Raw genomic sequence first — 15312 nt, 5'->3', positions numbered from 1 at the left:
TATGAATTGCCTTCTTAGGACTGCTTTCACTGTGTCCCATAGATTTGGGGTCATTGAATTTTCACTTCTTTGTGTCTCCGGGTAGCTTTTGATTTCTTCTTTGATCTCATTGTTAACCCATTCATTGTTTAGTCACATGTTATTTGTTTGTGTGTTTTTCAGTTTTTTTCTTGTGATTGATTTCTAGTTTCATACCATTGTCAGAAAAGATGCTTTGTATGATTTCAGTCTTCCTAAATTTATTGCGACTTCTGTGACTTAACATGTGGTCCATTTTTGAAAATGTTTCATGTGCACTTAAGAAGAGTGTATATTCTGCTATTTGGGAAGGAAATGCTCTAAAAATATCAAATCCTTTTGATGTAATGTGTCGTTAATGACCACTGTTTCCTTGTTGATTTTCTGGCTGGAAGATCTATCTCTTGATATCAGTGGAGTGTTAAATGCCCCTACTATGATTGTATTACTGTCAATCTCTCCCTTTATATCTGTTAATACTTGCTTTATGTATTTAGGTACTCCTATGTTGAGTGCATAAATGTTTACAAGGGTTATATCCTCTTGTTGAATTGATCCCTTTATGATTATGAAATGTCCTTCTTTGTCTCTTATTATAGTCTTTGTTTTAAAGTCTATTTTATCTGATGTAAGTTTTGCTGCTCCAGCTTCTTTTTCATTTCCATTCGCATGAAATATCTTTTTCCATCCTTTTACTTTTAATCTGTGTGTGTCTTTTGATCTGAAGTAGGTCTCTTATAGACAACATATGTATGGGTCTTGTTTTCTTATCCATTCACCTACACTATGTCTTTTGATTGGACCATTTAATCCATTTACATTTAAAGTGATTTTTGATAAGTACGTAGTTATTGCCATTTTGTTACTCATATTTATATTCTCCTCCCCTTCTTCTTAAAGAAGTCCCTTTAACATTTCTTGTAATACTGGTTTAGTGCTAATAAATTCCTTTAGCTTTTTCTTGTCTGGAAAGCTCTTTATCTTGCCTTCAATTTTAAATGATAGCCTTCCTGGATAGAGTAGTCTTGTTTCTAGTTCTTTGCTTTTCATCATTTTGAATATTTCTTGCCAGTCACTTCTGAATCGCAAAGTTTCTGTTGAGAAATCAGCAGATGGTCTTATGGGAGTTCCCTTGTAGGTAACTAGCAGGCTTTCTCTTGCTGCTTTTAAGATTCTCTCTTTGTCTTTAACCTTTGGCATTTTAATTATAATGTGTCTTGGTGTGGGCCTGTTTGGGTTTATCTTCTTTGGGACTCTGCACTTTCTGGAATTGTATCTTTCCTTTGCCAGGTTGGGAAGTTTTTTCATCATTATTTCTTCAAATAGATTTTCAATCCCTGCTTTCTCTCTTCCTTTGTTAACCCTTTGATGCAAATGTTGTTATGCCTGGTGTTGTCCCAGGGATCCCTTAAACTATCCTTATTTGTTTTTTATCTTCTCTCTCTCTCTCTCTCTCTCTCTCTCTCTCTCTCTCTTTCTCTCTCTCTCTCTCTCCCCCTTTGCTGTTCCATTTGGGTGTTTTATGCTACCTTGTCTCCTGAATCGCTGATTTGATCCTTTGCTTCATCTGATCTACTATTGACTCTTTCTGGTGTGTTCTTCATTTATGTTATTTTGTTCTTCATTTCTGACTGGTGGTTTTTTACAGTCTCTATGTCATTTTTTTATGCTCTCTGTGTCCTTTTTTATGCTTGCTATCACTTTGTTAAAGTTCTCACTAAGTTCTTTAAGCATCCTTTACAACTGGTGTTTTGAACTCTGTATCTGGTAGATTGCTTGCCTCCATTTCATTTAGGTTTGTGTGTGTGTGTGTGTGTGTGTGTGTGTGTGTGTGTAGTTTTCTCCAGTTCTTTCATTTGGGACATTTTTCTTTATTTCTTCATTATGGCTGCTGCTTTGTTTTTATTTTTATATTTTCAGTAGAACCGCTATGTCTCCCAGTCCTGGCAGGGTGGCCTTATGTAGTAGGTGTCCTGTGGGGCCCAGTGGCGCAATCTCCCTGATCACCTGCACTTGGTGCTCCAGGAGTGTCCCTTCTGTGGGTTTCATGTGCCCTCTTGCTATATAGTTGAACCTTGAGTGCTGTTGGCATGTCAGTTGGTAGACTTACTGGCTGTGAGAATTGGCTGTGGTCATAGCATACGAGTTGCTGTGCTGGGGCTGAATCCACAAAGCAAGATTTGTCCCAGTGGTCTCTGGTGCCTGTTGAGACCACCCTTTAGGTGTGCTACTTGTGAAACTAATCAGGTGGTGCCCTCTTGTGGTTTGAAGCTGGCCACCAGGTATGCTGGTTCTGGGGCCTCTTGGGAGTGGCTCATCTGTAGTTCAAGGTCAGCTGCTGCCTATGACTTGTCCAGGGCTACGTGGTAGGAGCTACAAAGCAATCCGCAGTTGACCGCTGCCTGTGCTGGACTTGGACGGGCATAGGAGAAGCCACACAGAGAACTAAGGCCATCTATCACCATTACTGGGCCTAGGGCAGCTCAGCTAAAGGCTTAGGGCACCTCGAGGTCTGCCGCTTCCTGCCAGCTGTCCATAAGGCTCAGCTGCTGAAAGAGCCTAGCTTAGTACAAGAGATGGGTGGGCCAAGTCCCAGGGAGTCACCAGTGTGGAGTGAGTGGAGCTCACAAGGCCAATGAAATTTCATATTTGGCTATGTGAAGGGAGGGCTCAACACAGGAAAGATGGTACCTGCCTGCCAGCTATGCAGGAGGAGGTCTCAACACAGGGACAATGGCAGCTTTCCCTACAGCCCTCTCCCTGAATCCCTGCATCTCTGTCTCTTCCCATATGTCTCTGGCACCTCTAGAGCCTCAGTCCCTCCACCGTAGCCCAGAGTGATGCTTTGGAGTGAGAGAGTCTGGATGCAGGCCCTTTAAGAAGATGTCTAGATTTCCAGTTGCCTTGCATCTCACCTGATTGGACGGAATCCCCGCTGATTTTCACAGCCAGTTGCCATGGGGGCTCCTCTTCCTAGCAGTGGTGCTCTGAACTATGGAGCCCATGTGGAGCTGGGACTCTTCACTCTTCAGGAGGGACCTCTGCAGCTGAGCTATCCCTCCCAATTCTCGACCACCACACATGGTGTGGGGCTGGCCGGTTTTGTGTCTCCACCCTTCCTACAAGTCTGAAGGTGGCTTCTCTACATCCTTAGTTATAGGACTTCTGTTCAGCTAGACTTTAGATAGTTCTCTAGGTTGATTGTTCTATAACTTAGTTGCAATTTTAATGTGGTCTTGGGAGGAGGCAAGCACAGCATCCACCATTTTGACCAGCTATTCATACATTTTTGAAGAAAATATGAATTGACACATACTTATTTTTTGTAGAGGATTTTTTTTTCTACAAAGCACTTAAAACAGTGTCTAGTACATAGGAAGTACTAAATGAGGGTTTGTTACCATTATCATCATCCTTATTTGCTCATTAAATAAAAATATCCCTTACCTAGAATTTCCCCTGTAGTGAAACTTGTACAAGTAGATATATTCATAGATATCTATATCATGTCACATAAGAATGTTCCATGCAGCGTTTTTTGTGCAAAGGAAAAAGCTGGGAAAATCCCAAGTGCCCATCAAGAAGGGATTACAATACTACACATCCATTTTTAGTAACAAAGAAGGCAATTCAGATATATTATTAAGCAAAAAAGCAAGTTTTTACAAATAATATGTGTGTACATGAAACATTTTTGAAGACAAAATTTGTATAAGTTGTAAATGTATAGAACTTGGAAGAATTGTGCTAAAATATATGCATTATCTTTGGGGGTTTGGATTATAGGAAGCTTTCTTTGTTTTTAATAGTACAAATTATTTGAATTTTTACAATGAATTTGTTATTTTTCAGATAATGAGTATTTATTTAGAAGATAATATAATGTTGAAGAATAATGTTAATATAAAACCACTCATTTTGAGTTTATTTTGGTGTATGGTGACAGATAGCAGTCTTGTTTTGTTCTTTTGCATGTGGCTTTCCAATTTTCCTGGTGCCATTTATTGAAGAGACTTCCTTTTCTCCATTGTATGTTTTGGCTCCTATGTCAAAAATTATCTGTCCATATACATGTGGGTTTATTTCTAGGTTCGCAATTCTAGTCCTTTGGTCTGTGTGTCTGTCTTTCTGCCAATACTATGCTGTTTTGATTATTGTCACTTTGAAGTATAATTTGAAGTCAAGGAATGCAATACCTCTGGCCTTGTTCTTTTTTCTCAGGATTGCCTTGGCTATTCAGGAGTTTTTGTGATTCCATACAAATCTAATGATTTTTTTGTTCTATCTCTTTAAATAAATGCCATTGGGATTTTTGATGTGGATTGCATTACATCTGTATATTGCTTTGGGTAATATGGCCCTTTTAACTATGTTGATTCTTCCAATCCATGAACATAAACTATCTTTTCATTTCTTTGTGTCTTCTTCAATTTCTTTAAGTAAGGTCTTGTAGTTTTCAGTGTATATGTTCTTCACATCCTTTGTTGTTTATTCCTAGGTATTTCACTCTTTTGTTGTAATTGCAAAAGGAATTGTTTCACTCAGAATGGATCAAAGACCTAAATATAAGATCTGAAACAATAAATTGCATAGAAGAAAACATAGGTACTAAACTTATGGACCTTGGCCTTGGAGAAAATTTTACAAACTTGACCTCAAAAACAAGGGAAGTAAAAGCAAAAATAAATGAATGGTACTACACCAAACTAAAAAGCTTCTGCACAGCAAAAGAAACCATCAACAAAACAAAGAGGCAATCAACCAAATGGAAGAAAGTATTTGCAAATACCTCCGATAGGGTGCTAATATCCAAAATACATAAAGAATTCATACAATTCTACAACAATAACAGAAACAATATGATTAAAAAATGGGCAGAGGGCCTGAATAAGCACTTCTCCCAAGAAGACAGACAGATAGCCACTAGATCTATGAAAAGATGCTCAACTTCACTAGCTGTTAGGGAAATGCAAATTAAAACCACAGTGAAATACCACCTCACACTTGTTAAAATGGTTATTATCAACAAGTAATAACGAGTGTTGGAGAGGTTGTAGAGAAAAAAGAATGCTTATATACTGCTGGTGGGAATGTAAATTTGTGCAGCCACTATGGAAAACAGCATGGAGATGCTGCAAAAAAATTAAGACTAGAATGACCCAGCAATCCCTCTTCCGGGTATCTACCAAAAAAAATGTAAAAAAATTTATCCATAAAAATGTACCCCTATGTTCATTGCAGCATTATTCATAGTAGCCAAGACATGGAAACAACTGAAGTGTCCTTCCGTAGATGACTGGGTAAAGATGTGGAATATATACAATGGAATATTACTTGGCCATAAGAAAAGATGAAATGCTACCATTTGTGACAACATGGATGGATCTTGAGATTATCATGTTAAGCCAAATAAGTCAGACAGAAAAAGTAGAAAGCCATATAATTTCACTCATATGTGGGATCTAAAACTGAAAGCAACAAACAAGACAAACAAGCAAAAGCTCATATAAACACAGTCAACAGTTTAATGGTTACCAGAGGGTAAAGGGGAAGGAGATAGAAGGAGATAAAGGGAGTCAAATGTATGGTGATAGAAGATTTGACTTTGAGTGGTGAACACAAAATGTAATATATAGATGATGTATTATAGAATTGTACACTTGAAACCTATATAATTTTGTTAGCCAATGTCACCCCAATAAATTCAATTTAAAAAATCTTGAAATAAATAAAAATAATATATGAAAAGTTATGGTATACAATAAAAGCAGTTCTAAAAGGGAAGTTTATAGGAATAAATGCCTACAATAAGAAAAAAGAAAATTCTTAACTAACCTAACTTTACACTTCAAAGAACTAAAAAAAGAGTAAAGTAAGCCCAAAAATAGAAGAAGGAAGGAAATTATAATTATCAGAGCAGAAATAAAAGAAATAGAGACTAGAAAAACTATTAATAGAAAAGATAAATGATACTAGATTGTTTTTTTGTAAAGATAAAATTGACAAACCTTTAACTAGACCAACAAAGAAAGAAAAAGAGAAGGCTTAAATAAAGTTAGAAATGAAAGATATTGCAACAGATACCACAGATACAAATATTCATAAGAGACTACTATGAACAATCATATGCTAATAAATTGGATCACATAGAAGAAATGGATAAATTCCTAAAAATAAACAACCTACCAAAACTAAATCATGAAGAAATAGAAACTCCAAACAGACCAATAATGTATGAAGATTGAAGTAATCAAATGAACTAATCAAAAACCTTCTAGCAAAGAAAACGCCGAGACCAGATGGCCTCACTGGTGAAATTCTACCAAATGTTCAAAGTATTAATGCCAATTTTTCTCAAACTACTCCAGAAAATTGAAGAAGAGGGAACACTTTCAAATTCATTTTTATGAGGCCAGCATTACCCTGATACCAAAGCCAAATAAGGACACTACAAGAAGAGAAAATTACAGGCCAACATCTGATGAACATAGATGCAGACATCCTCAACAAAATACTAGCAAACCAAATTTAGCAGCACATTAGAAGGCATGATCAAGTGGGATTTTTGCCTGGGATGCAAGAATGTTGTAACATGCTAACCAATAAACATGATACACCACATTAATAGAATTAAGATTAAAAATTATATGATCATCTCAGTAGATGCAAAAAACATTTGACAAATTCAACCTACTTTCATGATAAAACTAATTTTGTGTACACTTTAAGTACATACAATTTTATTTGTCAATTATACCTCAATAGAATCAACAAAAAAAAGAAATTCATCTGTATATATTATGTTGCATTATATATATTGGGGAAATAAGAGCTGGGGATGTTTTCTGCTGAAATAGATTTTAATTTTTACAGTTTTTATTTTTCACACTTTTATTATATTTTATTTGAATAACATGTATGTTTGAGTATAATGGTATAAATAAGTGTAGTGCTTAGATTTAGACACTGCCTATGTCTGATTTTTTGTAAGATTTTATTGGGGAGGGGAAACAGAACTTTATTGGGGAACAGTGTGTACTTCCAGGACTTTTTCCAAGTCAAGTTGTTGTTCTTTCAGTCTTAGTTGTGGAGGGCGCAGCTCAGCTCCAGGTCCAGTTGCACGTTGCTAGTTGCAGGGGGCACAGCCCACCATCCCTTGCAGGAGTCAAAACCGGCAACCTTGTGGTTGAGAGGACGCGCTCCAACCAACTAAGCCATCTGGGAGCTCAGCGGCAGCTCAGCTCAAGGTGCTGTGTTCAATTTTAGTTGCAGGGGGCGCTGGCCACCATCCCTTGTGGGAGTCAAGGAATCGAACTGGGAACCTTGTGGTTGAGAGCCCACTGGCCCATGTGGGAATCAAACCGGCAGCCTTTGGAGTTAGGAGCATGGAGCTCTAACCGCCTGAGCCACCAGCTGGATCCTCTTTTTTTTTTTTTTTTTTTCCTAGCTTATGGGTGGGTAGTAATAAAGAGCAAACTCAAGGTCTAACAATAGGTGATTTGGGTGTCAAAATCTAAAATGCCATTTTCCAAGTAGAATTTAAAAACACATATGGTCACAACAAAGTATTAGCAGTGATTATTCCTGGGAAGTAGAATTAAAGGAAGTTGAAGAGGGGATAGGAAGAAGGATGTTACTTTTCATTTTGCGCTCATAGAGAAGTTTTTTTATATAAAATGCTTTAAATGTGCATATGTTTATGCTCATATGTTTAGTCTTATTCCTCATCAATGCTTTCTTAGAAACTAACCATTTACATTTTATTATATTTATATTTAATATGATTTATTTAACCTATCTATTCAATTCTGTTTTGTTTTCAGAACTGAAGGCAGAAGCTAGTCTAATGGACCAGATGAGTAGTTGTGATAGTTCATTGGATTCTAAAAGTTCATCATCTTCAAGCAGTGAGGATAGTTCCAGTGACTCAGAAGATGAAGAGTGCAGATCCTCTCCTTCTGATCCGGGGAATTATATCTCAGGACATCCTACCATGTCTGCCATGCCACAGTGCCTGATTCCTGACATAGATCCCAGTCATAATAGAGATCCTAACAACAATGGCCTTCTGATGAATACTTTAAGTAAGTCTACGTAAGCATGAGTAATTAGAAAAGTAAGAATTCACAGTGAAGCCATACTGGCTATGATCTAAAATTTGGATAAAGAGAAATACTCTTATTTATTTTTTATTTTTATTTTTTTAGAAATACTCTTATTTTATTAATTTGATACTGTTAACCATTACCCTCCTACTGAATTATTCATTTTCTTTTGACTCTGTGACGTAATGCCTTTTTGTTTTTTTTTGTCATCTTTCCAGATACCTTTCTCTCTCTTCTTGGCTGGTTTATAATCTACTCAGTCTATTACAGCTAGAGTTCCTCAAGGTTTAATCCTAGGTCCTTTTTTCTTTTTATTCTATACTCTTCTGCTGGATAATCTCCATATGCTGTTGCAATCAATAGATAACTTGTAAATATTTTCATCTCTGACCCAGACCTCTGAGCTCTAGATACATAAATCCAACATCATTTCTTAGTAAAAGGCATTTCAAATTCACTTAGTCTAAAACCAGCTTATAATATTTGGCTAAGTATGTTTCCTCTTAGTGAAAGGCAGGATTGCTCTAATTATGCAAACCAGAAGCCGGATTGTATTCAAGGGTTAACTTCCTCTCTTTACAATATAGTCAATCCTTCACTGAGACCTGTTTTTTTTTCACCTCCTTAATATTTCTCAAATTCATCTACTTCTCTGCATTTCCACCACTGTCATTCTAGTTAAACAGACCATTATTTCTTGCTTTTACTGTACAACGACTTCTTATGGGTTCAGCCCATATCTACTCAAACCCATTTTTAATCTATTATGTACATTGCAGCCATATTGATCTTTTCATAACTCAACTATAATTTGTCACCTCTTCTGCTTTAAACTTTTCAATAGCTTTTAAATTCTTTTAGAGTTTAAGCAACGAAACACCTGAACATAATGGTCTTGCTCTTTCTGTACTAGTAACATTTGCTTTCTTTTGCCACTATACTCAAATACTTTCACCCACCTCAGGGCCCTTACACATGCTGTCCATTCAGCCAGAAACACTTCCTTCTTTTCATGTAATTAACTTTTTTCTCCTTTAGATTGCAATTCAAGGTTTACTTTATCAAGAAAACCTTCCTTGCCTTCCTGACAGCATCAGCTCCCCCTTTTTATAGGTCTTCAGAGTAATATCTTCTTAATATCAAATTTAACAATTATAAATTTATATTTATTTGTATGATTTACTTTCTTTTAAAGTATGGGCTCCAGAAAGACAGTGACTTTGTTTATTTTTGCTTATTATTGAATAGTTGCACCTAGCACAGTACCTGATACATAGTAGATGCTCAGTAAATACTTTTTAATAAAGTTATTCTGGTTGATAACTCTATGGTGGAGAATAAATTTTCTCTATGTTTAAAACTAATCTCACAGTGTAAGTTAATAATGATAAAGTAAGTAGCTAGGAAAGATTGACTAGCTCTAGCCTAATAACAGAACTAAATAAAAAAGGAGCCAAGACTGGGTAGCAGAGAGTTAAAGTAAAACTACGAGTTAATTAGGGACCAGGAAAGATCTTTTGAACTTCTAGTTATTTATGTCTTTAGTACTATTATTCCTAACTTGAGAGGTAAAATTGGAGCATCTGATTTCTTGAATGACCAAGTAATGACAAAGGGCTTAATTCACTAGGAGGATAAACAATTATGAATTTGTATAACCATAATACTATTTACCACATGTGTACATGTATATTAAAATATGTAGTTATACGTGTGTGTGTATTTATATAAAATAACAATTTACAGAAGTAGGAGGAATTGACAAGTCTCTATCATAGTGGAAGATTAATGCATCTGTAATCAAGCAGACAAAATTTGGTAACGGTATAAAATCTTTCAACAATGTAATTAATGTACCTATTCTAATAGTAAATATAGAATCCCACAATCCAAAAATGCAAAGTGGGTATTCTTTTAAGGTATATATCAAACATTAATAGAAATTACTTCCTACTAGAACAAAGGAAATAACACATTTCAAATAATTCATATTTTATTGATCGTATTATCTGACTAAAATATAATGCAGATATAATTAGCAAAAATTAGTTTAAAAATACATGCTTAGAAACTTCAAAGACTGCCTAATTACATGTTAAAAGGAAGCTACAATGAAATTACAACATATTTATAATTAAGCAATATCAAAAATATATCTCAGCAATTTTGGAATACAGCCAAAATGGTACTTATGGGGAAATTTGTAGCTTCAAAAAGCTCTTTAAAAAAATTGAAAATAAATGAATAAAAGGTTTACCTTGAGGGACTAGAAGAACAATAACATCTTAAACTTAAAGCAGAAGAAGAAAGTACTATAGATTAGAATTTAAATTAACTTAGTGGATAACATAGAAACATTAGAGGATCAACAAAACTAAAAGTAATTTCTTCAAAAACTAATAAAAAGACCAACTTCTAACAATGGCTGATTAAGCAAAAAGGAAAAGGCACAAATAAACAATATTAGGAATGAAAAGGTGGTTAAAATTATAACTATAATATGCTTTTATTTTTTTAAATTATGAGAATTTTACAAAAAGTTCACCCCAGTAAACTTGGCATAGAACTAGATGATTTTCTAGAAAAGGTATAACTTACCAAATCTGACTCAAACAAAGGTAGAAAGCCTGAAGAAACCAATTAATGTCTCTTCCTCCTCCACCCTATTTCCAGGTCCCCAAGATGCTGGAAAACTGTAGTTTCACAAATGAATTTTAACAAATCTTCAAGGAACAAATAATTGTTATCTTCTACAAACTGTTTCAGAGCATAGAAAAGTAGGGAAAGTGACCCAATTCTTTTACAATTTGAGGATAATCTCTGTACAAAAACTGTACAGGAATAAGACGAAAAGCATTGTGGATCAATTTCACTTAAGAACATGGATGCAAAATTATTAAATACAATATTAGCAAATTGAATAATCAGTGCATTTAAAACAAGCAAGCTAAATCATGACCAAATGAGAGTCATTACAGAAATATAAGATGTTCAGTATCTGAAATAATATCAATATAATTCACCACATTAACAGATTATAGGAGTAAAACCATATGATCATTTCAACAAATTTGAATTTGACAAAATTCAATATTTATTTTAAAACTTTTGCCAAAGGTAAAATATAAGGGAATTTCCTTAACTTTATAAAAGTTAATTATAAAAAGCAAAACTACTGTCAACATTAGATTAATACAGACTTGAAGCATTTTCATTAAAGTCAGGAAAAAAGCAAGGAGGAATAGTGTCATGATTTCCTTCAACATTGTATGGAAGGTTCTGGTAAATGCAGTGTCCCAAGGTCCCTTAAACTATCTTCATTATTTTTATTCTTTTTTCCTTTTGTTGTTCCAATTTGGTGTTTTATGCTACTTTGTCTTCTAAACTGCTGACTCAATCCTCTGCTTCATCTAGTCTGCTGTTGATTCCTTGTAGTGTAGCCGTCGTTTCAGTTATTTTATTCTTTATTTCTGACTTTTTTTTTTATGGTTTCAAGTCCTTATTTATGTTTACTATAATATCTCTTGTTGAAGTTCTCACTAAGTTCCTTAAGCATTCTTAAAACCAGTGTTTTAAACTATGTTTCTGGTAGGTTGGTTGCCTCTGTTTTATTTATTTCTTTTTCTGGAGGTTTCTCCTGTTTTTTAATTTGGAACGTGGTTTTTTGTTTCCTCATTCTGACTGCCTCTCTATGTTTGTTTCTGTGTATTAGGTAGATCTTTTATGTCTCTCATCTTTTCTGGGTGGCCGTATGTAGTATGTGTCCCGTGTGGTCCAGTGGTACTGTCTCCCTGATCACCTGTGCGTGTGTTCCAGGAGTGTCCTGTGTGTGTTGTGTGTATTCTCCTGTTGTATAATAGTTGAGCCTTGATTGCTTTTGGAACAGCTGTGGGATTAACTCTCAGGCTGACTGGCTGTGAGGGTTGGCTACGCCCACAGTGTATGAGCTACTTTGTGGGGGGTGACCTCTTAGAGGGGGATTTGCCTCAGTGGGCTCTTGTGCCTGTTGAGACTACCCGTTAGGTATGCCACCTGTGGGGCTAATCAGGTAGTGCTCTGACATGGTCTGAAGCTGGTCTCTGGGTGTATTGTTTCTGGTGTCTCTAGCTTTGCCTGTGACCTACCCAGGGTTACCTGATGGGAGCTACAAAGCAATATGTGGTTGTTTGCTGCTTGTGTTGTACCTGGGGGAGAGTGTGGGTGGCCTCACTGTGAACAGATGCCAGCTGCCACCAGTATTGGGACTTGGGCCACTGAGCAAAAGGCTCAGGGCTCCCCTAGACCTGTTGCCACCTGTCAGCTGCCCATAAGGCTCGGCCATTGAAAGAGCCTCCTTAGGTACATGGCTCATTGACACAGTGTTGGGAGTGTTCCTGGCAATGCAGCACTAGCTGGGCGGGGCAGGGTCTCAAGGAGTCAGGAGGCATGGACGGTGGTTTTTACAAAGTTAATGCAGATTCAGTTCTTTTTCCAGTGCTGGGCCTGTGACTACTTTGCAAAATACCCTGAGAACGCTGGCCAGCCACTGCTCTCCTTTGGCCCTCAGATTTCTGAGAGCCACTCAAGAAAGGCTACAGTGCAATTTGTGGCTAACTGTCTGCCACCAAAAGTTCCCAGCCTACATGAGCCATCTGCTACTGTAAATGGGTTCTGCAGCTTGTGGTGTGGGGCCAGCCTCTGGGAGCTGAGAGTGCCCCCCGGTGATGCAGCACTAGCTGGGAGGTGCAGTGACCCAGGGTGTCACCAAATTAGTAAGCATGTGTGGATTTAACTAGACCAAAGAGGTCTCAGATGTGGCCCTTTTAGGGAAAGGCTCAACATAGGAATCATGGTGCCCTCCTGTAGGCTACAGGTGAGATGGCCTTCACTCAAGGACAATAGTGGCTCTCCCTCCAGCCCTTACTCTGAGCCACACAACTCAGCTTTCCCTGAATGTCTCTGGCACCTTTCAAGTTTTTGCCCCTCTATCGGAACCCAGGTGAGTATTTGCAAGTGAGTGTGTTTGTGTGCTGGTCCTTTAAGAGGATGTCTGGGTTTCCAGCTGCCTTCCATCTCACAAGGATGGATGGACAGATTCCTCACTGGTATTCACTGTCAGATGTTGTGGGGACTCCTCTTCCTGGCACAGGACCTCTGGGTTGGGAGCCTAGTATGGGGCTAGGACTCCTCCCTCTTCAGGGAGGTGTCCCTTCGGTGTTTAACCACTACCTGTGGTTTTGGGGCCAGCCTGTTTCATGTCTCTGCCTCTCCTACCAGTCTCAATGTGGCCTTTTCTTTATATCCTTAATTATAGGGGTTCTGTTCAGCTTGTCTTTAGATGATTCTTGAGGTTGATTGGTCTATAATTTAGTTGTAATTTTAATGTGATCCTGGGAGGCAGCAGTCATAGTGTGTTTCTAATCTGCCATCTTGGACCTTCTCAGTAAATTTTAAATCTGTGCAAAAGAATACTTCAAAAATGCAATTAGGTTCTAGCCTTAAAATTACAAGCAGGTCTTCCAAGTACATGAGTATCGTACTGGACTTTCAAGTTGTGCAGAATGTGGAGAAGGTCTCTATTGTACAAGACTGGCCCCAGCATTACAAGACATTTGCCATCACTAAATTCTCCTCTCACTGACTGCCGCTAGCAATCCGCAAATCATCTGGACAGGCAACCCCTTACATAAATTTCTGTAAAATCTTTCAGCGGGCCGTGTTGCTCTCATTGAAAACCACTGGTTTAGGTGTCTGAATGCATTTGCTATGGGTAAACTCTTTTTTTCGAGTCATAATTACCATTTTGATTGAAAACATATTGCTTGTACTAAACACCTCTATTCAAAGGCTAATCTCATATCTTCAAAAATGACTGAGCATTATAACAGCACGGTGGTACTATGAAATCAAATGACCTCTATAACATGAAGTCTATTAAGAAAAATGAAACTCAGGATGTTTGGGTTTGTGTCACTTGAGAAACTCATATTACAGGCATCATATCAAGTTGAACATTCTTGTGCCATTCAATAGTTGTATAATAAGTGGAAACTTAAGCTTCTAAATTGATCAAATGGTCATGGGAACCAGATGCACAAAAGAAGTTTTAGCAGATTTCTTTATCAAATATAATCAGCTCTGGAGTTCAGGTAATAGACTGAGATACCTTAGAACAACTTATATATGGCTTAAAATCTACTCTTCTTAAATTGGGTATTAACTTCAAAATATGCCAGCTTTTGTTGATTGTGGAGTAGTTAAAAATTACAAGAATTTTTTTAACCATTGTAATTTACTACCCAAATGATTTTATCCAATCCCATAGCTTCAAATAAACCCTTATAATCAATGACTCTCAAATCTTTACTTCCGGCTCTAGCCCCTACCTTCAGCTCCAGACTTTTATATACAATTGCCTGTACCATATATACTTAAAAATTTACAAGATTTCTCAAACGTGCCATGTTGAAAGCTGAACTTGTGATTTTTCTCATACAATCTTGTTCCTCTTGCATTTCTCATCTCAGTAAATGATACCACCATTTACCTAGGTGTTTAGACCAGAAATTTTGAGGGTCATTCTTCACTTTTTGCTTTCTCTCATGCCCTAAGTCTAGTGCTTTTGATGGTCCTTTAAGTTTTATCTTCAAAGTATATTATAAATCTGACCACTTACCACTACCTCCACCTGAACCACCTGAGTCAAAGCCAGTATTATTTCTTACATGAGAAACTACAATAGATTCATACTGTTCTCCCTGATTCCTTGTTTCTTCCATACCATTATAGTTTCTCCATTGATATGTAATAGTGTCCAATTCAGTTAACTGCTTAAAATTTTCTGATGAATTCTCATTACATTTCAAACAAAATTCAAAGTTATTACCATAACCTAGAAACCACGGTCTCTGGATATTTTTGTGACCTCATTTCCTATTATTCCCTTCCTCTTCATTCTACTCCAGCCACAGTGACCTTCTTACAGTCAGAGAACACAACAAGGATGCTTCTGCCTTGGGGCATTTGTATGTGCTGTTCCCTTAGCCTGGACAGATATTCCCCTCCATATTTTCATGACTTTCTCTTTACATTTGGATTTCTGTTCTAATGTCACCCCTCAAAGACGTCTTCCCAACTTCCCTATCTAAAATAGCACCTCCTACCACTCTCCCCATACCTATCTTCATTTTTTCATAGTATTTATCCCTTC

At 36.9% G+C, this 15312-nt stretch overlaps 1 protein-coding gene and 1 long non-coding RNA gene across 2 annotated transcripts in view; one reads left to right on the top strand and one right to left on the bottom strand.

The window, feature by feature from the left end:
- The window catches only part of LOC148754804 (uncharacterized), a 43202-nt gene that overhangs the window by 22519 nt on the left and 5371 nt on the right, over positions 1-15312 (bottom strand). The gene's annotated exons all lie outside the window — the stretch shown is intronic.
- Positions 1-15312, top strand: part of EAF2 (ELL associated factor 2) — a 41022-nt gene that overhangs the window by 24709 nt on the left and 1001 nt on the right. Inside the window, exon 5 of the mRNA XM_019729691.3 lies at positions 7842-8102. Within this exon, the coding sequence (XP_019585250.2) occupies positions 7842-8102 (261 nt within the window). The remainder of the gene's footprint in view (positions 1-7841; positions 8103-15312) is intronic.

This window comes from Rhinolophus sinicus, chromosome 17 (assembly GCF_057876585.1).
Source record: "Rhinolophus sinicus isolate RSI-liver-muscle chromosome 17, RSI-T2T, whole genome shotgun sequence".
Lineage (NCBI taxonomy): Eukaryota > Metazoa > Chordata > Mammalia > Chiroptera > Rhinolophidae > Rhinolophus > Rhinolophus sinicus.
Note: the sequence above shows the minus strand (reverse complement) of the source record. Positions and strands in the feature narration are given on the sequence as shown.